Source organism: Vanellus vanellus (genome assembly GCF_965231255.1).
Source record: "Vanellus vanellus genome assembly, chromosome: 13".
Classification (NCBI taxonomy): Eukaryota; Metazoa; Chordata; class Aves; order Charadriiformes; family Charadriidae; genus Vanellus; species Vanellus vanellus.
Genome location: NC_138918.1, coordinates 1,493,666 through 1,515,971, shown reverse-complemented (window position 1 = coordinate 1,515,971; position 22,306 = coordinate 1,493,666). Strand labels below are relative to the sequence as shown.

Below are 22,306 nucleotides of genomic sequence, written 5' to 3'. Positions count from 1 at the left end.
CCCTGGATCCATCCCAGCCGGCCACCTCCTCCCCGTGCAGGACCACCATGTGGTGGTGCCCGGACCCCGAGCTGGTCGCGTTGCTCAGGCAGAAGGATTTTTCTGGCGTTGTGGTGGTTTTCCCTGATGTTGCGGTTGACTGATGAAGTGAGCCGGAGAACTTGGAAGCAAAACTTTCACAGCCCTTGGCACAGCCCAGCAGTGACTCATGTGCAGGGTCTGGGTGGTTTTACTCGTGCACAAGAGGAAGAAGAAGTTTCTGTTGAGCCTTTGTAGGATTTTGGGTTTGCTCATCCACATCCCTGGGGAAGAAGAAGCCTCAGGAGCTGAGCTGGCCCGTGGAGGGGCCACCCTGCTTTCCCCACGTGCCCCTGCCGGCAGTGCAGCTGGGAGCTTTGGCTGCTTCTGTTGGAGGGGTTTGTCTCCAAAATGTAGATGAGGTTGAAGCTTTTAGGAAAACGGGATGTTAGGAGTTGGTCTAATGGTGGCACAGGGAAGACGATGGGGGTCTGAGTGTGGGTGCCCCTCTCTCCTTTTCTGGCCAAGCCTGCTGCTAATTTTAGCATCTGCTTCGCCCCTGCAACTTGGCCGTGTTGTTCAGCGAGTGGCTGCCAGCGATCCTCCTTTATCGCTGTTGCACAGGGAATTATCTCCTTTCCCCCTCAACTATTTATAAGTGCTGTGGGCCACTGCTGATGGAGGCCACCGGCTCCGAAGGCTTCCTGGCTTCACTGTGGCTCCTGTGTGGTTCCTGCCGCGCGCAGCGTGGGCAGGGTATCGGTGGGAGCATGGCTGGTGGCTGATGGTCAGCATGGAGCCGAGGCAGAGGAAATTGCTCCTTAAGTCATTAACGTCATCTTCATTATTATTCTGGAGGAGGCAGGAGGCCACCCGGCTCCAGGGAGCGGGTGAAAGTCCCCGAGCCCTCCGGCTGCCCCGGCGAGGAAGGGGGGCTGCCCCACCACGGCCGGCAGCAGCACGGGTACATGGGGGGGAGAGCCGCACCCGCTGCGTGAAGGCAGCCGGGACTGAGCTGTGGGCAGGATTAGCCCCGGGGCTCTAAGCAGAGACACTTGGAGAGCAGCTTTAATGCTCGGAGAAAGCTTTAAATTCCCTTATCCCACAGGGAAAGCAAAACACTTGAATTCTTTTGCGGTTATCTTTTGGCTGTTGGTGTCAGAGAGGAGGAAACGGCCTTTGTGTGCGCACGCATGTTTTCCACCTGTGCTTGGAAAGGAAAAAAAAACCCACTGAATTTTTGGACTTTGACTGAAGAAATGCACAGGGGAATTAGCATTACGTCTTCCTAAAACCGCCTGCGTGCCTGCAGTCCCTCGCACTGCTCAAGTAGAACTTCCCCTCCACGCTGGCGGCTCGCAGTGCGCGGGAGCGTGTGTGTCTGCGTGCGCGGGGTTATGGGGCTGGTTTGAAAGGCCAATCCTGGATCCGCTCAGGTCACTGCAAGTAAGAACTTAATAGGATTCAGATCTCGGAGAGAATCTGCAGCTTGGAAAGCAATAAACCTCTGCATTATCACCTGTACCTGGTGCCTTCCTTCAGCAGGACGGGGAGCCTTGTGGAGGTGCTGTCTCCTGGGGGGCAGTGCTGCCCCGCATCGGTGTTTGCCACTGCCCCGTGGCACTGGGGTTGAGCTCCTGAGTGGTTCTCATGGCATTTTGAGGTTGCGTCTCCTGTAGTGTGTTTTGGTGGGTGCTGCCAGGGACCCCACCGAGCCCCATCCCTGGGGTGGGTGCAGGAGAAGGGTAGGGCTCTTGGGGCTGCCCCGGTGCCGGTGGTGGGGTGGTGGATGGTTCCCTCCACGGGGACTGGCTGGCTGGAATTACACGTCCACCTGCATCATGCTCTTGGTGGGCTTTTTCCTTTTCTAACATCTGCGTTTTCCCATCTCCCGCTCTCTTGGCAGACCTGTCGGCCGCCAAGCGCAAGTTTGCAGACTCCCTCAATGAGTTTAAATTCCGCTGCATCGGTGACGCCGAAACAGATGATGAGATCTGCATAGGTGAGTCCTGGATGCTGGTGCCGGGGGTAGCCCTGAAGCTCCAGACCCCGAGCTGAGCAGGGCACAGGGCAGAGAGAAACACACACGAGGACGCCGAGAGGCCTGGGAATTTGCCTGGGTGTTCTCCTGCTCTCTGGAAATGGCATATTTCTCCTGTTCAGCATCAGCAAAGCCTTCTCAAGGAAATCAGTTGTTGCTTCTTGGCCTAAATCTATCCCTGCCAGATAGGAGAGGAAGAAATTGCCTGTATCTGAAACCATCTAGATTATCCGGCCCTTTCGCATTGCAGAGCAGGGATCTGGAGCTGTGGTTGTGGCCGAATACACTGCAAGGGGCGGTGATCTGGAGGAGCAGCAGCAGCCTCGCAGGAGCAAAGTGCCCCGCAGGCACCTGCGGTGCCGGCAGGAGCCTGGCAGCGCTCCCCACACTGAGCCCAGCTCCACCACGGAGCTTCTCGTGGTGCCGGGCAGCAGCTTTGGCCACTTCACTCCACGTTATCCCGCTTTTTTAGAGCTTATTGTGCACATCATCTGGAGCCAGGAGAGCAAATGAGCTTTAGCCCTGGTTTAACTTTGCTTATTTATTTGTGCCCAGTCTTGCAGCAAAAATAGCTTTCTCATCCAAGTCCCCTTGCTGCGACGCTCATGCTGGTGAGCCGGCGGTCGTGCGCCGAGCACGGCTGAGGTCAGTGCTGAGCCGTAGGGTGGTCAGCAGCCGGCCCGTGGGTAGGGCAGGTTTGAGACAATGGTGCGGTGTTTCTCCCTGGAGGTGGGAACACGCTGCTGGGGATGCTCTGCTACCAGTTGCTTCTGTGGGTGACTGGAAGCCTTTCTAGGGAGAGAGCAAAGATGATAAAAAACTCCAAACAACCAACCCCCTAAACCCCCTCAAAACACAAACAAACAAAAAAACCCTGCTCAGTCTCTCTCTTAATTTAAAAAGTAAATAAAACGTTAAATGCTGACCGTGTGGGTGTGTCTCTTCCAGCCAAGTCTCTGCAGGAGTTCGCCACGGTGCTGAGGAACCTGGAGGATGAGCGGATGCGCATGGTATGGCCCCGTCCGCCGCGAGCGGGGTGGGTGGTGGCACCGCTGCCGGTGGCTTTGCCCATGGTGGGTGGTGTGGCCCCCATGGCTGCAAGCCCCAGTGCTCCTTCCCTCGCCTGTGGCAGAGCCGCAGGGGGAGCAGAGGGAGGGGAGGGTGAAATTGGTGAGGGGTGTACTTGAGGAGCACCAGCAATGGTGTCCTGCTGTTGGGAAACGGCCAGCGCAGGTGCTGGTGGGGCTCACTGGGTGAGGAGCAGGTTTGGTACAAGCCCCTCCGTGTCCCCCGGGCCACAGCCAGCGCAGAGCGAGGGGACGAAGCATGCGGGTTTCTGTGGGAAAGGCTGTTGAGCGGCACGGGTGTCTGGGGCTGAGCTGGGCAAAAGCTGAGTTGTGCCTGTCTTTGCCTGGAGATCGAGAACGCCAGCGAGGTGCTGATCACGCCGCTGGAGAAGTTTCGCAAGGAGCAGATCGGGGCCGCTAAGGTAAGCTGCTGCTGCGCGGAGCCGCTGTCTCCTCTGGGAGCCCCTGCTCGGGCTCAGGAGCAGAGCCCGGGGCCGCATGGTGGTGGCCATGGTGGTGGCCGGGACCTGGCGCTGCAGGGATGCGCTCTGCTGGGCACGGGCATGGGAGGAGGTGCTGCGCTGCTCCTGGGAAAGTGTCTCCGTGTTCCAAGTTCACCCACAACCAAGTAACATGCCACGGGCCAGCTGAAGTGAATTTTATTTTTTCTTACTCCAAGCAAGAATTAGCATTTTCTTAGAGGGGTTCCCAGCTGCCTGAGCCCCCCGGTCTGTGCTCCCCACCCCCGGTGCGTCGCTGGGCGGCTGCATTGGAATTTGGACAGCTTCTGGCAGGACGGGCGAGCCCGGGGAAGCTCCGGTGTGGCTGAGGGCGGCTGTGAGACAGCATGGCCCCCCCTTTCTTTCCTGCCTTTGTTCTGAAATTAAAACCACTGTCTGCAGCTCTCTTGTTGTTATAACAACCTGCTGCTGCCTGCAAGAAGCACATGCCGACCCGACGGGGCCGTGTTTGCATGGCAGCGGTGTGCCCAGCTCCCCGCTGGCACGGGAGCCACGGCACGACCCTGGTGCAGCCCGGCCCAGCCAGGCTGTCCTGGCTCGTGCAGCTCAAAAAAAAAGACAAAAAGGGGTCTGTCCTTCAGAAAGGAGCCAGTTACTAGTGGGTGTCAGCGGTGGATTTCGTACTGATGTGTTGGGGTGGCGAGGCTGGGATGAGAGGTGCAAAAGAGTTAAGGTTGGCATCCTCCTTTAACACTTCTGCCGCAAACAGCCAAATTACTGTGTCATCATCCTGAGTGACACACAGGGTACGCCATTGCAAGGGGCGGCAGGGGATGTGAAATTGTGAGGATGTGCTGCTTCGCTGGCTAGCAAGCGCCTTCCTCGCTGGGTTGTCTTTGGATGAGCCTTGGACCTGGATGTTTTGCCGAGCCCTGGGCTCTGGGAATAGTGAGGCTAACCAAAGTCTTGGATTTTGGCAGCGCAAGCCTCTTTTCTGTAGCTGCCCGATGGTCGCCTGCTTCCAGCTGAAGCCCCTTGGCCTTGGTCCTGTCTTGTGCTGTGCAGAGGGGCGTTAGCTCCCACCTGGTACTTGCAGCCCTGCATGATGCTGTAGGGATGCTGTGGATCCTCACGGCCATTGTGTTTGGTGTCACTTTTTGTTCTGTTTTGTAGGATGCCAAAAAGAAATATGACAAGGAAACGGAGAAGTATTGTGGTGTCCTAGAAAAGCACTTAAACTTGTCTTCGAAGAAGAAAGAGTCCCAGCTTCAGGAGGTGAGAGCAACCTCTGGTTTTCCATGTCTAGCGGTAACTGTGGTGAGCTCTTTGAATACTTTACGCAGCTTAGAGCGTCAGTTCTTCTGGCTGTAAACTCATTTTTTTCCCCCTCATTCTGGCTGCGAGTGGTGGGTTTTCCCCTCTTCCTGTAATCAAAGGGGACGGAGCTGTTTTGGTGATCCCAAAATGGATAGTAATCAAGAAGGAGAGACAGTTTGTAATTAAAGAGTGAAACAGATAGGAACTGGTTCTGCTGCAGGCTTCCCTTGTGCCATTGCAAATCATGGATGTCTTTAGTTCCCTTTTCTGAAAGTGGCTGCGCTGGCTTTGGGCTTCATGGGAGGAGTGATCAGGATTAGTGCTTATAAACTGCTTTAGGAGCCTATTACTGACTCGAGACGTAGTTAGCTGCTGTGCCAAATGCTCTTAATGGATGAGTACACTGAGTTTTCGATCACTTCTTCCAAGTTTGGAATTCCCTACAATGGCCCAGAGCTGGGCTGGTCCCTGCAGGATGCACATCCTTGCTTGTGGGAGCGATGCTGGTGTGTGGCTGAGCCGTTTCTGGGGGAACTGGTGGGCACAGGTGGTGTTTCCTGCACTGGGATAGCTCAGGTGGTGGTACGGTGCCCAGCAGAGTTGGGGGCTCAAGAGAGCAGGTGCATCTGTGGCACAAATAATCATCTTCCATCAAATTAGGGTTGAAGAGGGGTAAGAATCAGGGTTGACATGCCTGCAGGCCAGCTTTGTCCTTGCATAGGTGTAAATCCCTTACCGTGTGGAAGCACCCATACATCCCAGAAGGACAGTCCCTTTCTCATGGCTTTTAAATAACCCTTTAAAGCTCTGGTTTAGTTTGTGTTTGAAATACTATTGTGAGACATAGGAGTGAAAGGATTTCTATCCGGGGAGGGAGGAGCCACTTGTGGCTCTTGGGTTGTAGCAGTGACTTTCAGACGTGTGATCCCATGCCCCGGCCAGAGTGTGGCCCTGTGGGGCCACCTGGGCACCCAGGGCAGCGGGGTGGTGGGATGCAGTGTGGGATGCAGGCAGTGGCTGTGTGCGGGATGGGGTGCAGGATGCGGTGCGGGATGCAGGCAGTGGCTGTGTGCGGGATGGGGTGCGGGATGCAGGCAGTGGCTGTGTGCGGGATGGGGTGCGGGATGCGGTGCGGGATGCAGGCAGTGGCTGTGTGCAGGATGCAACTGCTGGTGCACGTTGAGCAGCGCTGGCTGCTGGTGCCATCTGCTGGGCATCTTCCACCTAAGCATTGACTTTGGCTTTTGCCGCGAAGGCAGGAGGAGGCTGGAGCCAGCAGCGCCTGCTCCCACGTTCAGGAGTTGGGGCCTTTGCCCCTGGGCGCTAGGAAGCGTACCTTGGTTTGGGTGGCTCAAGCCCCACCGAGGAGGGAATGCCTTTGAAGAGCAGCCCAGCATGTGGGTTGTGAAATGTGGATGTGACATCCAGTGGCGCGGGGGAGCTCTCGCCCCGTCCGGCACCTCCGCTGGGGCTGCCTGCCATGGGGCTGCCTGCCCAGGGCTCTCCGGGCAGCGGGCTGCAGCCACGGCAGATGTGCGCAGGAAAGGTATGGCGGCATTTCAGGAAAGTTAACTCCACCTGCTTATGAACAGTATGAAGCTTCGCTAGATGCCCTGATGTCCTGAGAGACAAGGGTTTGTGTCTGGGAGATTTGGTGGTTTATATTTCCTAACCTCCTCTTGCTGTCTACATCTGGAGGGTGATACCAGCCACATGTGCAACTGCTGCGGTGAGGCAGGGGGAGGAGGAAGCCATGGGAATTTTCTGCTGCTTTGGCTGTTGACCAATTAAATAACACACAGAGTCTAATCTGCCATTTAACTCCTGGCAAAGTTATTTGATTACATCATATTTTCTGCTTTTCAGAACTTGGTTTGCTAAATACCTCAGCCTGCGCGCCCTGGCACATGGCACAAATGCTGGTGGCAGGTCACGGGGAAAATGAGCCATTTCACGGCTGTGTCACACAGAAAATCAGGAGTAAGCTGCTGCTCGAATGCAAGCGGGTATTTGCCAGCTGGTTTTGCAGAGCGCGGGAGCAGCTGTATGTCCAGCCCTGACGGGATGCCCAGCATGGCGTATCCTCCTCCCTGGAGGCTCTGCCCCGGGCACAGCGAGGGTCATGCTGGCGAGGGCACCCCGCTGGCCTCGGCCGGGACAGAAGAATTGGCCTCCTGTTGAGCAGTGGCTCAATGGCAGTTTGTGCTGGGGGTGAGGCTCTTCACCCGCTGAGTGTACTGGCGCTGAGGTCAGAGGGATGGTGGGTGACCCAGACCGACCTCCCTGTGGGCACCACCGGTGTCTGTGATGCCCCGGGTTGCTCTACGCAAAGTGTCACTTGCAAATGTAGCAGCCGGGGACGGCAGCCCCGGGGGTACCCCTGCAGATTCAGTGCAGCCGCTCTTTACGTGACAAAGTTATTTTTATGCACTGGGATTGGGGCATATCCCTGGTTTTGCTCACTTGCACCTTAGCTTCAAAGCAGAGGGGATTTGCTGTCTGCCAACCCACCGCAGTGACAGGCTCGCTGGAGGGTGGTGGGGTGCGTGCACTGCCTGGTTCAGCCCTGAGCAGGCTCCCGCTGCGGTGCTTTCCAGAAAGCAAAGAATTGCCTTTTATTGTCAAGTATGCAGCAGCTTCTCCTTTTTCTCGCTTCTAATGCGTGTTTTTCTACACAGCTGTCAGGGAGGTGAGAACATGAGTCATTTTTCAGCTGAAGAACGAGCCTGTTCATGTGAATCAGGTTTATATTTAATCGCTGTGCCATCTGTCCAGCTCTGGACTGGGGTCTGAAGCTGAATTTGTTCTGCACGGACACGTTCCCATTAGACCCAGATGTCTGTGTTCACAAGGCCCAGCACTCCCGGTCAGTAGTAACTTCATATTCCCTCTTTAACCTCCCCGGCGCTTGCAGGCAGACAGCCAGGTCGACCTGGTTCGGCAGCATTTCTACGAAGTCTCCCTGGAGTATGTCTTCAAGGTGCAAGAGGTCCAGGAGAGGAAGATGTTCGAGTTCGTGGAACCTGTAAGTGAGCGCTCAAGCTGCCTCAGCCTGCAAAAAACGGGGGACTGCGTGGAGACGCGGGGAGCAGGGCTGTGGTGTGGGGTATCCCTGCGGCGGGATGGCTGGGGGGGTCCAGCCCCACCCCACAGCCCCTCTCTCAGCGGGAGGTATGAGGGGAGAAAGCACCCGTGTGAGCCTCGGGGCGCAGAGCCGTTAGCTCGGTGGCCACACGCATGCTGGAGTATCTCATTTTTTATTGTGCAGACATCTCTGTCATGGTGGGCTGGACTGAGGGGCCTGCCAGCAATTGAAAGAAAAATAGGCTTGATTGGGGGGAAAAATAGAACTGTAATGTTCACAAGGGAGAAAGAGTGCAGGAGTGACAGAAACAGGAAAAAAAAAAGAGTTTTCTAAGATCTACCTTTGCTCAGGTGCTAAATCCTTTAAAGCTCATCTGGGAAGTGCCAAACCTCCCCGGCTCTTTGCAAAGGTAATTCCTGCCGAGCGAAGGGTAACTCGGAGTCGGGAGAGGCGCACAGCAGGGAATGGCAGCGTGCTGCCTGCTTTTCCTCCTGGCTCCTCCCTGCACCTCACAGCTCTGCTCTCAGTGACCACAGGGCTTCGGTGATGCAGGGAGGGGGCACAGAGGGGACCAGGGGTCCCGGCATGGGGGCTGGCCTTGGTTTGGGGGAAAGGAGCACAGACTCGGCTTCGGGGTCGGTTCAGAGGAGGTTTTAAAAGTGAAACAAGGAGCAGAGCATCTTCCTAGGCACTGCCAGCAAGCCCCTCCGCCCCCGGGGCGTTGCGGTTGCTCTGAAATTGTCTGTGGGTCTCCACTGACCGTCTCGATTCGTTTTACCCCAACACAGCTGCTGGCCTTTCTGCAGGGGCTTTTCACCTTCTACCACCACGGCTACGAGCTTGCAAAGGACTTCAGCGATTTCAAGACAGAGCTGACAATCAGCATCCAGAACGTAAGTGTGCCCATGCCACTGTGCCACGTGCCCCTCACCGTGACTGTCCTGCAGAGCTAGCTAACACTTTTGATGTATTTTAATAAAGGTATTATTCTCCTTTTTTTCTGTGTGCCATTAAGCAAAGGCTTTGACTGTGTTGTCGAAAGCAAGTTCTTTTTTGTAAGTAACACTGCATCGTGTACACAGCCCACATGGCAGTTCGTTCCCTGTGGCACACCAAACACAGTGGCCCAGCTTCCCCAGGAGTCAGACGGCGGGCAGGTGTAGCTGCGTGCCCTGTGTTTTTAGCGAGTGTTTCAAACCATTTCGCAAGTGTTCCAAAGCTCTGTTTGTTCTGGGAAGCGCAGCGCTTCTTGCCGTCACAGCTCCGGGCTGTGGAGCGGAGCCCTTTGCCAGCTGCGGCCGTGGCCAGTGCGCGGTTGGTGCCCGCACGTCGAATGTGTGTTCAGGGCTTTGGCATGTTGGCATCGCAGCTTTGCTGTCCTCTCTTGGTAGAAAATGACACCTTTTCTACCAAGGATTCAGACCTGTTTCATTCTTTTGAAACAACTTTTTCACAAAACTCATAATACAAACAACTTGCCAATTGTCATACTATTTTTCTTTTAGCTTAAATCCAGGCCCAGGAAGAAAACCTGTCCTGTGGCTGACAGTGGGCTCCCCTGGTCCCGTTTCCCGCACGGGCTGTGGTGACCCCGCTCTGGCGTCCCATTCCCGCGTGGTGCCTCCTCGCTGCAGAGGAGGCCACGTTGGGTCCACGCATTGGAGGAGGCATTCCTGTTTTAATTTGCAGACGAGAAATCGTTTTGAAGGAACGAGGTCAGAGGTTGAATCTTTGATGAAGAAGATGAAGGAGAATCCTCACGAGCACAAAAACATCAGCCCTTACACGATGGAGGGTTATCTCTACGTGCAGGAGAAACGTAGGTGTGGGGGCGGCGGAGCTGCCTGCCAGGGCAGAGTGGCTGCAGAAGGGGGTTTATCGGGGCGTGGGGCACAAAGGTGAATTCAGAAGGCTGCAAAATCCGTGAAAGAGAGGGATTGGCCCCATGGGTGGGAGCCAGGTTCTTCCTGGGAGGGAGAATCACTGCCAGTGTCTGATAAAAGTCTTTCCCCTAAACAGAATGGGGGTAATAATGCTTAATCCACTTGCAAAGTCTGACGAGAACAGTAGGTACAGAAATCTGTCATGTTAAATGATTGTTAAACGTGCAGATTATTAATGGGAGGGCACTGAAACTGTGCTAGTTCTGGGAATAAAAACTGCATTTGCTTTGCAGGTCACTTTGGGACTTCCTGGGTGAAGCATTACTGCACGTACCAGAGGGAATCAAAGCGGATAACCATGGTGCCGTTTGACCAGAAATCTGGAGGCAAAGGGGTGAGTGCCGGGAGGCGGCAGGACTATGTCCTGGGGGTCTCTGCCAGGAGCGCTGCAGAGCTGCCGGCTGCACGTTGTCCCACTGGCTCAGACGGATCCATTTCTAGCAAGGTGACACAAATGCAGGTGAAGTGGGTCAGATTCATTCCAGGCTGAGCGGGTGCCACACAGGGAATTAACTCTGCACCTTGTTTAAAAAACCAAAAAAAGACAAGAAAACCCCCAAAGCCCACAGCTCTTTGGAAACTGTCAGCTGTGCTGAGAGCAGAGCTGGTTTCCCGAGTGGATAGAGCCCCGTGGACACCGCTGTTTCATGCTCCGGCTCTGTATTCCAGGCCGGTGTCTGCACACAGCTATTTGTAAGGACGAGTTTGCAGCAGCTGCCTCTGGGCTGAGACTGGCCCTTTTCCCTCTTGCTTTTGGTCTGTCCTTTATTTACTTATATGTCTGTTTTTGGAAGGAGAGACCTTTAAAAGCTGAAGCGTGCCCAGCTGCATCTTCAGTTCCGCTCTCGCTGTCCCCGGCGATGCTGGGCACACAGTAGGTCACACGTCTGCACCGTGCCCTGCGAGGCTGTGGCTGTTTCTGCGGGTGGAGGGGGTGGCCGGGGCTGGGAGCGGAGTGGGGTCGTGCCACACACACCCTCCACACTCCAGCTCGGTGGGCGCCTGCGCCCCGGTCCCCAGTTCCTGCTCCAAGACGTGGAGAAAAGAACCTGTTCACTATTTTGCTCCTTCCTCAATGCCTGTGACTTGGCCAGTGAAGCTGTTTTGTTTGAGACGGAGCCACAAGAGAGCCCGGAGCTCCCCTCGGGGTGCGGAGGAGCAGGGGGAGCAGTGGATTTGGGGTGCGGGGGGCCGGCGCACGCCATCCTCCCCACTGCTGCCGGGGCAGCGGGAGCCTGGCTGTAGCTGGCTTTGCTCCTCTGTACAGCAGGAACAATAGACCCCTCTGGAGTGTTCCCGGCTGGGGCGGTTTGCAATCATTATCCCCTTGCAGGGGAGCAGCTTGGGCAGCTGGACCGGCTGCCGCATGGCTCCCTGCTGGCAAAGGGAGCCGGCTGCGAGGAGGACAACTTTTAAAATTAATTTCCTCTTGCCTCAGAGCATCTTCATTATAACTCAGCATTAAAATATCCCGGCCCTGTAATCATCAGCTGCTGCACTGTGTTTCATGTGGTCTCTTCCCATTTCATGGCTTCCTCTGCACCCCGGGGTGTGGGCGCTGCCGGCACGACCACGAGCCCTTCTTGCGTGGGGCAGGAACCCTGCTCCGGCGTGCCGTGCCAGCCAGCGCGCTGGTGGGGCTGCTCGCCCGGCGTCTCGTGGCTTGCAGGAGCCTGGCACGAAACACAGCCTAAGCTGGGGCAGCTCTGCCTGGCACGGCCGTCACAGCGTGGAGCAGCCCAGGGGCTCGTGGCGGCACCGCCGGGCATTTCGGGGTCTGGCTGGAACAGGCGCCAAGTGATGGGCGATGTCGGTGCTGCAGGACACCCATTGCTCGTGGCTCACAAAGCACACCACACATGGTATCAGCCCCTCGTGAACGGCCCTCGGGCTGTGGCTGGAGCTGGATATTGGTGGGTTTGAAGCGGGGGCATTCCCTGAATACCGGACGGTGGTTGGGCAGCTCGGGAGCAGCCTGGTGCCAGCAGCGGGGCCAGGCTGGGGAGGAGCGGGTGCAGGTAGCCTCTGCTGTTCCCGGGGGAGAAGCCCTGCAGGGAGCTCGCTCAGGTCTGTCTTCCTGGGTCTGTTCTGGGTCCCCAAATGTGTTTCGTGGAAAAATGGTGATGTCAGGGAACAGGGTGCTCAGCCAAGGTGGCATCAAGAACAGCACAGAGAGCACAGAAAAGTGGCCATCTCCAGGAACTCATTCACAATTCATTTTCTATTGAGTCATCAGTGGATTTTACAAATTGGAGAAGGAGAAATGTCTGTGCTGGCAGGGACTGAGCAGGGAATTCCTCCAGCAGAGGACAGCAGTGCACGCGGATCCTGCCGGATCCTGCTCAGCATGTGGAAATCCAGTACAACTTGGACGCAGATGCCTGGATGGGAGAATGGTTTTGTCGTTGCTTTGTTATATAATAAACATTTTAAGACATGTTTGCTCCCGTTAAGAGTTCTTGTGCGCAGAATGCTGCCAAAAATGCAGCCTGGAGTGAAAATTGACAGCCAGGTCTATGATGCATTGTTCAGCAATGGAAAATAAAGTTGACTTTGCCCAAAAGTTGTGGTCCAACACTGCCTGCCTGCCTGAAGCACGGCTCACGTGGTGCTTAGTGCAGAAATTTAATTGTGTGCATTGAGAAAGGAAGGCTCCTTGTGAAAGATTTTGGGCTAAACACAGTTGCAAGGGGGAATAGACAAGCCCTCCTGTCAGATATATGAATAGGTATTTCTAGCTGGCTGATATTGCCAAATCCCCCCAGGTTTGAACATGTTTGTTGGAAGCGCAGTGGGTGCAGGGACAGGCGCACGGTTGGTTGATTGTTCTCAGCCTTATCTGCGATTTTGTCTCTTCTCAGGGAGAAGACGAAGCTGTTACCCTCAAATCTTGCACACGGCGGAAAACCGACTCAATCGAGAAGAGGTTTTGCTTTGATGTGGAAGCTGTGGATCGGTGAGTGCCAAGGGGTGTCACAGCCTCGGCGTACCTGCAGCCCGGCGCCCAAAGGACGGGTTACACTAGCCACACGTAGGGAAAGGTGACACTCATCGGTACTTGGCTTTCCTGGGTAGTTCTTGTGCAGCTTCCGTGTTTCTCTTCTCCTTTAGTCATACCCTCCGCAAATGGAAAGCATTAGTCCGTGGAAACGCGCTCTCCCTGGTGTTCCAGCCAGGTGCTCTCCGTATATTGGGTTAGTGCTTCGGTTTACAAGGTGCCGAGTTTACTCAAGTCTCTCAAACTTTAATGGCGTTTTAGCACTTCTGCAGTCTCTGGCCACGTATGGTAAATGGTTGCGAGTATGGAAAAGATGCTCTGTGGGTGTTTTGGCAGGGGTACGATGCCTCTTTCCAGCATTGGGTATGTGTTGGAATAACTTCAGCTTTTGTGCTGGAGAGTGGCTGTTGCTGGTCCGCTATGGAAGGGTGATAATGGCAGTCCGCCCTGCTCCTCCGGGCACTTTACATTCCCTTCTTTTTCCTGAAGGAGTAAAATGTTTTCTGGTGTGATTTATCACGTAGCAGCTGAACCAGATGTATGTGTGGATTCAATCTATAGCGCCTAGGAATGAGAGCCTGTTATCATATCTAATTAGCATCACGCATGGCTTACATATATAAACAGGAAAACCAGGCTGGGGTTGCTATTCCGAGCGGTATTAGTCACTGCTTCATATCTTCCTCCCTGCGGGAAGTTTACATGGTTTACAAAAGCTCGCTCCAGAGTCACTGAATGTCTGTGCCCTCCTAGTTGTGTGCCTGCTCATGTTCCCGCTGTCCTCCCCTCCGCTGGCCACTGCGGGAATGCCCAGGAGGTCTCGGGAAAACCCGAGGTGTTGGATAACACTGGAATACCCCGCGGTACCTTTCCCTGCCCAGCCTGTGCTTCCGCAGCGTTTCGCTGCCAGCCGCTCTCGCTGCCAGCCCAGGGCAGGGAGGGGTTGGGGTGATGGAGCTCTGCCTGTGTTGGCTCAGGGATAAGATAACCCCGGGGCTGCATCCCGCTCTCTGTAGCTGTGCTTTCCTCCAGAAAGCTGCAGTATTTCTGCTGACATGGGGATTTTTTTTCCTATGCCCTGAGGATATTTTTTTTTTAATGTGAAAATCAAAATAAAACTGGGAGGAGAAGAAGCCAGCCACCACAATGGTTTTCTTCTGCAGTGTGTTCAGAGGCAGCTGAACCTTCCCTTGATGTCTGGAGGCTGCTAGGCATGGGATCAAGAGCTGCTCCAGAAATATGCCTGCTAAATGTAAATAATGGCAGGGGAGCGGCAAAGGCGGGGAAACCTGAGAAATTGCTTATTTCATGTGCACGTTCCTGCTGCAAGAGATTGCCTCTGCGCGAGAGGACAGCGAGAGCAGAAAACATGAAATAAAAGGCTGCTTTTCACCCCAATATACAGGCGTCTCTGCGTATTTTTGGTATCAGAATTTGTCATTAGTTGTCTAAAATAATGGTTATTTCCAAAATAGTTCAGTTAAGAGGAAGAGGAGGCAACAGGTTTTGCCATGGCCAAAAGAGCGTGTGATGTGACCAGCCTGTCTCCCCCTCCCTGGGACATGCTGAGCGTTGGGAGATCTGGGCACCGTCAGGGCTTCAGGTGATGCCATCAATGGCCAGGGTTTGCTGGAGATCACCTTCCCCTTGTCTGCCACTTGTGATTTGGCCTCTTTTACAAAGCGGTGTGTATCGAGGAATGGTTTCTTTGCCAGCCCAGGATTATCGGGGATTGGCAGCGCACGGATGCCGCCCTGCAGCCGTCCTGCCGAAGCCTGGCCTGGCTTCGCCATGTGGCCCTGGGGACACGGGTGGCCCGGAGCACCTTGTGCAGAAGTGGCCGGTCGCAGCCGGAGGTGCTGGGGCTCACCTGGGCACCGTGGGGAGGGAGAACCGTGCCCGCTGCTCGGGAGGTCAGCCAGGCTCGGGCAGCGGGAAGATAACGCCTTCGGAGGCATTGCTTTCTGTTTCGTGCTGGAGGAGATCAGCTCCGGCTTAAGGACCTGAGCACAGGCAAAAACTTCAGCCCATACTCTCCACCCAAGTCCGCTGACCACCGGTGGTAGGCTGTTTTTGACCAAAGGCTGGCTGGAGCCGTGCCTGTGGCTCTTTTCGCGGAACGGAGAAGGCTCATTTGCATAGTGGGCTTTTTGTCTTGGTTTTTTTTCTCTCTTTTTTTTTTTTCCTTTTTGTTTTGTGGGTTTTTTTATTGTCTCTACTAATAAAGAAGTTAGAAACTTGATGTCTTGTTCGTCAGCCCCATGCAGGAAGTCTGGATATGATTAAGGCAAACATCCCCAAGATGCTTCTCTGTTTCACATGTGGACTGTGTGTTGACTTACAGCAGTTTTCCCCTTTCTTTTCTGTATGCAACTTCTAAATGAAAATTAGACTTACAAGCAATGTCCAGGAAGAGTCAAGTGTCTCGTAACCGATAGGTGCACGCAGTCACCGGTCGTTAAGCCAGCCCAGGAGAACAGTGTGACACTGAGAAAACCCTGTGCCTTTGTGGTGTTCAGAGGTAAGGGTGAGCAATGCCACTGGAGTGTTCTTCTCCTGAAGGCTGGAACTGCCTTTCAAAAGGTTAGTTTGGAAACAGGCGGATTAAGAGAGTGGGAAGATTTTTCTGTGCACATCGTGTGCTTCCTATGGACAATTAAATTGGTTTGTCCCTTCCGCAGTACGTGTGGAGCGAGAAAACGCTGGGCTACGTGTGTGCCTTCCTCAGCAAGGATGAGGGGTGTTGCTGCGCTGTCGGGGGGTTCGGCAGGTTTCAGTTTGTGCATCCCCTCCATATCTTTCCAGATACACATCCCGTCGGCTTTTCTGGGCTATCTGCTGTGGGCCCCTCCGGCGCAGTATCGCGCTGTAGGGATCCACGGGCTCCAGGTTGAAACCTGTGACTGTGCCATGGCCAAAGGCCGTTGGTGTCCCCAGCGGCGCTGGATAGGTGACGTGTCGCTGCCTCCCACCATTTGAGTCCAAAACGTCTCTTCTTGCTGCAGTGGATTACCCTTAAATAACCTTGCGAAGGCACCTGCAAGCCCGTGTCCCGGCGGGTGCAGGTGGCCCGTGCTCTGTGCCGTTTAGTGCGTTACGTGCGTGCCTTGGTGCCACGGGGACAGCGGGAAGTCCGCTCCCTTCCCAGGCTCTCCTGAAGCGTATTCAATCGTTTTTTTAAGTTCTCTGTGCACAGACTGGCTTAGTTGCCGGTTTGTTTTACTATGGCCCGACAAGTTGTGTCCATCTTCCTAACTGGGGTGGGAGGAGGAAGCAGCACGGCGGGACTCGGGGCCGGGGCTGTCCCGCTGGCTCCCGCTGGAGCTGGCAGGGGGAAACCTGTAGTAATTATGATTCGCTTATGTGTGAAAGGCCGTGCTAACAGCCTCGCGCACCTATGAGCACATACGAGGAAATTTCACTTTCTGCTCAAGTATTTTTATCTCCTATCACCGTGAAATTTGCGTAGCTCTTCAAGCTCTGCCTGTACCTTGGCGGGGGTTGTGGGGTGCAGCGTAACCCTGGGGTTTGGTGGTGACACCGAGGCAGGAGCCAGAGGGCCCTGCTGACGCTCCCGGAGTGCCGTACAGCCTAGAGGTGGCAGCCTCGGCTGGCTCTTCCCCGCTTATGTTCGTCGGCGCAGAACTGGGCTTGTCGTCAGTGTTGCATTTTGGGAAACTGGTATACATGCGACACGGGGTGCAGGCTCGGAGCTTCTTAAATACCACCCGGAGAAGCTGCTGCTTGCTAAGGGGGGGGGAAGTTTTTTCTCTTGTTAAAGATGATTCAGCAGTACAGAGCTGAAAATCTGGAGCCTGATCTGTTGTTACAGCATTGCTTCCTTTTCCTATTGTCTGATAAGGAGATGCCGAAGTTCTTAACGCTGACTGAAGAGCTGTGGTACAGGTGTTGGTGAGAGGTCTAAGAAATCTCTAACGCCGCATTTGCAAATAGTGCTGATTTTCTCTGTGGGAAGTTGGGAGTATTTTATTGCTTCGTTACAGCAAAATTAGGCCCAGAATGGTGTTCTAGTGTCTGGCTGAAGTACATCCCCAGTGTGATGGATAGTGTGTTTTACTCTGAATGCTCTTTTTTAAAAACTAAACTTATTTGTCGTCTCTGTGCATTAAATCAGTTTTGTAAATGAGGTAAACAGGGATGACAGACAATGTCTTACAAAATGAGCCTTAGGAGGAGGAGTATCTCATTTGGCTGATGACAAAGGCTCTGTAATTTAGGATAATGTAGGTCATTGCTCTGGGCCCAGAAGCGAAGCGCATCTCATACCGATTGACTTTTATGGGAACAGGAGGTATTCAAAATTGGGAGGTTTTGGTCTCTTAGTCGTTCATAAAGGCAGGAAACTCTGCACATAGTGCCATTCCCCTGGGCTACTGCCTGCGTGCCCCCGAGGTGGCTGGCACCGCGCTGGCTCGGCTGCGCGATGGTTGGCACCGGGGCGGGTGAGCTGCGGCACCTGCCCGAGCGCTTCCCTGACCAGATGGTGTTCGGCATGTAGGTGGTTGGCCTCGCTCTGGGTGTGCACTTTACAGATCAGCCTGTTTCTTTCTGAGTGCCACCCTGCCCGTGGCGGGACACGCTCCCCGCTTCCTGGGGCTGGTGGTGCCGGGCAGCCGGTGGCCACCTCACCTCTGCTGGTGTTCCCCGACGCCGGCCGGCGGCTCTCACCGGGGCTTTGGACAGTGTGTGTAATACAACTTGTACTTGTTCCTCTGCTGGTGTCGCCTTTCCAGTGACCTTTTAAACAAAGCGATTCCTGAGGTTTTCACAGGTGGGCTGGCAGCGAGCAGCAGGCAGAGCTCCTTCCCCCCTTGGCGGCCGTGGGGACCCACGCCAGCCCCTGCCCCTGCAGAACGTGCTGGCGGCGGTTGTACTGACGGGGCTTTAAGCTTTACATGGACAAGTGAGACTTTCTGAATTCAGGGGTAAAGTCTTCCCCTTATTTGCATCTTCTCTCGTCTTCGTTTTGGGGCCACATCTGGCTGCAGGTGCCTGGACCAGTGCCCCACCGCCGCGGGGTCCTCTCTGGGGTGCCAGCAGCATGTGGGTGCACTGCCCTGCTCAGACTGGGACAGCAAATTTCTCCGTGCGCTCAACTCCATTCATCCCTCAAGACCCTGTTATTAATCCGCTCTTATGTTTTTTCATTCAGCAGTTTAGATCGTCTCGGTATGATAAGCCACTACAGGAGTTGAAAGTTCTTATCTGTTTCTATTGCTTTCATTATTTGTTTGTTTTTCTGGAAGGAGGAAAAGCTATTGGACTTTCTCATTTTCTCTGCTTGCTTAGTCATAGCTCCTTAAAACCAGGGTGTTTTTCACAAAAGCTGAGATATTGAGAAAATTCAAATTTCCTGTGTGGTCTCGTATGGAAAAATCTCTTTAGTTTTTAGATTGTAGCATATTGAAAATATACTTTCTTGCAAAGTGTTTGCCATGTTCTTCTCTGGCCTCACGCATCCGCATCAACTCAGTTTAGAAATGGATTCCTGCTGATCACGAAATGTCCCTTTCCCGCCCTTGCATCCCAGAAGAAGGCAAAGGGTTTTAGTGCGTGGAGGTTGAAATGTGTGATGCAGCGTCTAGAAATGACTCAGCCGGTCCTTTCTCGTGTTTGCCACAACAGTTCATTTTGCTGTATTTTAGACATCAGATCCAGGAGGGTCTCCTGCTGTCCCCATGCTCGGCTGGGCAGAGCCACCAGGGTAAAGGAGGCTCCTCCGGCGCGTGTCCGTGTGTGCCACATCAGGCTTTGGGAGGGGACGGGAGCGACCTGGCAGCACAACCTAGCTAAGCTCTGGTGTTCGGGATCATTTGTGTGTTAGCTGAGGGAGCAAAGATAGGTACATCTTGTTTATCTTTGGGGAAAGGAAGTCAGAGAAGGGCCTTCCCTGTCTCACGCTCCACACTGAATAATTGAGATACCCGTAATCTAATGAGCATGCTTTTGGAAACGGTTGATCTTCAAGGAAACCCCGTGAAAACAAGGCTGGCTGCAGGCAGCGAGTCGAGCGCCACTGCCTGTTGATAGCGTTAGTAGGATGCTGTTTCAGCACCAGCCATCCTACCTGACTATTAAGCACGTGGTACCCCGTGGGCATCGTCCAAATAAATAATGAATGAGGCGTAATGTGTGGGGTGCATTTTAAACGCGTCCCAACCGGGCAGACGGTTCTGCTCAGGAAAGTGGTGCAATGGATGCCTTGGCAAACGAGCACTGTGGGAGGAAATGCAGAGCTATTTGCAATGTAAATAGGTTTTTAATTCAGTTTCACAGCCCCTCCCCTCATGCTGTTAAATAAGTTTGACTTTGAAGTAGAGCCCGAAGAGTTGTTATCTGCTCCAAGGCAGAACAAACATTTTCATGTTATCACCTTTTTGCCCTGTGCGTGAGGGAACCTGGCATCCCAGATACCAGTATGTCTCCCCAGCACCTCGTCGCTCTGCTGGGAGACCAGTGTTGAGTTTTACACAAACAAATGATTTAAATGTCTTTTTTTTTTTTTTGTAACGTCTTGGCTAAAGAGACAGAAATCCCAATATTTCCTTTTCCTGTGTCTCCCTAATTGAGCTAGAGCCCTTCCAGGGCTTTCTCCCTGGGATGTCCATGCCTTCAGCAGCAGCATGCTGTAAACTTGGACGTAAGCCCTGGCTGAAAGGGGTTCAGCTGAGACCTGGGCTCCCCCAGGGAAGAGCCTGCTCCTGCTCTTGGGGATGGGTTTGCTGTCAACCCGTAGCCAGTGCTGCTGCTGCTCCTCGGGTACCAGGGACTACTCTTGAATTGTTTTGTCTCTGCACAACAAGGAGCTTTGTTCAGTGTTTTGAAAATATTTGGCGTTGGATGTTGAACATTTTCTTTCTCAAATGGGGCGACGGTTAAGTGGTTTCCTCTTCCCTTCGAAATGAGTAAACTTCCAAACCACTAAGCTGGTGAGTATTGACTGACTCACCAATGGGATTAGCAGCGATCAAACGCATTATGTCTGGTTTATTTGGACCTGGGCTCGTTGCAAGCCTGAATGCATGGCTTCTGCTGGTGAAACAGTGCTAAGCTGCTGTGTGTGCCAAAAGCCAACTGTTGGGTTGGTTGGTTGGTTGGTGAATGGAGTTAGGGAGAAGGGCTAATGCTTTGTCCCTTGCCCGTACATACCGCAGAAGCGACAGAAGACAGGCCAAACCCACCACTATGGGTTTGTGTTTTCTTTTTGAACAGAGGATCAGCTCTTATCAAGGACCAAATGACTTTTGCAGCGTGTTGTTGCAGCTCACGTTCTCCTGCTGAATCACTGTTGGGAAGTGCAAGTTAGAAATTACCCCTCTTCCCAGGCCTTATCAGTTCTTGAGAATTTAGTACCGAAAAGAGCCTACGTGCTCTGCTGAACGCGGCGGTCTGTAGGTGACTACAGCTCCTGAGGTGAAACTGCTTCCCCCTCTTGTGCCACGGCAGCCCGGTGCCCTGCGAGCAGTGATCCTGGCTCTCTGCTCCGCTGCCCTTCTGGAGCCGCTGCGCTTTGCCATGGATGGGGAGAGCAGCGTCGGAGGTTCTCTGCTGTCATACTTTTGATGGATGAAACCCCACGAGCATTGCTGCAGAGAGAGCTCCGATAACCACCCCGCGCTTGCTAAGTCGCGCAGCGCTCTGGCCATGCCTGCGTCTCCCCCGTTGCCAGGGCTTCTGCCCGCTCTCCTCCTGCAGAAATCGCTGCTGCGCTCTGCTAATGCATCTGAAAATAGCCCGGGAGGAAGCAGAATGACTAGGCCAAACAAACAGAATCGATCTTGGCCATCTCACTGAGGCCGGGGTCTCTGCCTGCTCCCCCAGGCGCTGTGTGGGCAGCCCGGCCCCGCTGCGGGCTTTGCTGGGAGCGGCAGCGGGGCAGGATGCGACCGCCCCGTCGGAGGCTGGAGACCGGACCCAAGGGCATGAGGCTGGGGAGGCGTAGGGCTGGCTGAGACTTTCTGTGTCTGGGTCCGCTGGCTGCAAGATGAGGTGGGATGCTGCGGGTGGGCAGCCTGGCAGCTTGCAGCCAAGCCCGATGCAGTACATTGTCAGTCCGCGACGTGACCTGTGGGAGTGCAGTGTTGGCTTTCACCCTCTGCGGCATGTTCCTCTCTTGTGCAAACACACACCCGCACCTGAAGTTGTGCAAATACTCTCCACCATGTTAAATCCATCATGACCTTGGTGGCCGTGCTTATCAGAGCTAGGTAATTAAGTTTTAACTCCTTTTATGGGAAGGGCAGTCTGGGAGTGGACTCAGGGTCTGCTTAGGAGTGGTGGAGGTGGCATTGGCCCTAGGGCGAGGGCTGGGCTGGTGGGGTCCCCTGGCTCCCCGTGCCTTGTTTGCAGGCACTTGGACCTGTTCTTTCCCCTTCTCATTACAATAAATAAGCAAACGGTTATTTTTTGGAGGCTGGATTTACAGCACAGCTCACGGGCTGTTGTGTGTGTAACGGCGGGGGGTGGTGGGGCTGGGCAGGACCAGGCAGTGCAGGAGTGAGCCCCCCGGGACCCCTCGCAGCGCTCCCCCCGCAGGGCTGCGGGCAGGGGCAGGCGGACCAGGGGCACATCGCTGCCCTTACTGCCTATAACGTCAGTGTGTGAATGTGGTCAGGGAAATGGCGCAACCACGCTGGCACGAACGTGTTGGGGATGAAATTCTTCACACAGCAGAAGGTCCCCCACCAGGAAGTGGTGCTTGGGGCGGTGGTAGGACCTGGGGGGCCAGGATGCGTGGGTCTCCTGCTTGCTCGGTAACCTTCCTTGCCCTCTCCTGCTGTCGCATGGATGTGCTTAGCCCAAGTGCAGGTGAGCTGTCTGGCTGAAAGCCAGAGGGATAATTTGGCATCCAGCTGTCTTGCACTAAAAACACTGAAAATGTGTGTCAATTGTTGGAGATCTCTGCTCGTTTGCTGGTCCTGGTTAGGACCTGCATGGGCATCCCTGGAGAGGTCAGGCTGGGCTTGGCTCCATGCTGCTGGGGCTTAGCTAGAAGAAGGTTGTCCTCTTTCTCTGTCTCTCTCATAGGAAATTTATCTTTGTCATCTTTGTTTTCCATCCCGCAGTTTATTTACAGCGTTCCCTTTATCTCTGCAGGCCTGGTGTGATCACCATGCAGGCGCTTTCAGAAGAGGACCGAAGGCTGTGGATGGAGGCAATGGATGGCCGGGAACCGGTGAGCAGAAATATTAGCAAAAAAGCATTGGAGAAAATTGTGGAGAGCTTTTCGTAGCCTGGGGCAGATTGTTTGCTGCGAAGCAGGCTGTCACGCAGCGCCTGCCAGCCGGTGCGAGAGCTGTATCCGTGGGGCAGCTCGCGCCTTCTGCCAAGAGAATAGTTTAATCCCTTGGTTAAA

General features: G+C 54.4%; 1 protein-coding gene across 1 annotated transcript in view; it reads left to right on the top strand.

Moving 5' to 3' along the window:
• The window catches only part of ARHGAP26 (Rho GTPase activating protein 26), a 153,227-nt gene that overhangs the window by 21,148 nt on the left and 109,773 nt on the right, over nt 1–22,306 (top strand). Inside the window, exons 2-11 of the mRNA XM_082489744.1 lie at nt 1,925–2,020; nt 3,008–3,069; nt 3,477–3,548; nt 4,761–4,862; nt 7,819–7,929; nt 8,778–8,882; nt 9,679–9,808; nt 10,166–10,266; nt 12,794–12,888; nt 22,048–22,126. Coding sequence (XP_082345870.1) covers nt 1,925–2,020; nt 3,008–3,069; nt 3,477–3,548; nt 4,761–4,862; nt 7,819–7,929; nt 8,778–8,882; nt 9,679–9,808; nt 10,166–10,266; nt 12,794–12,888; nt 22,048–22,126 — 953 coding nt within the window. The remainder of the gene's footprint in view (nt 1–1,924; nt 2,021–3,007; nt 3,070–3,476; nt 3,549–4,760; nt 4,863–7,818; nt 7,930–8,777; nt 8,883–9,678; nt 9,809–10,165; nt 10,267–12,793; nt 12,889–22,047; nt 22,127–22,306) is intronic.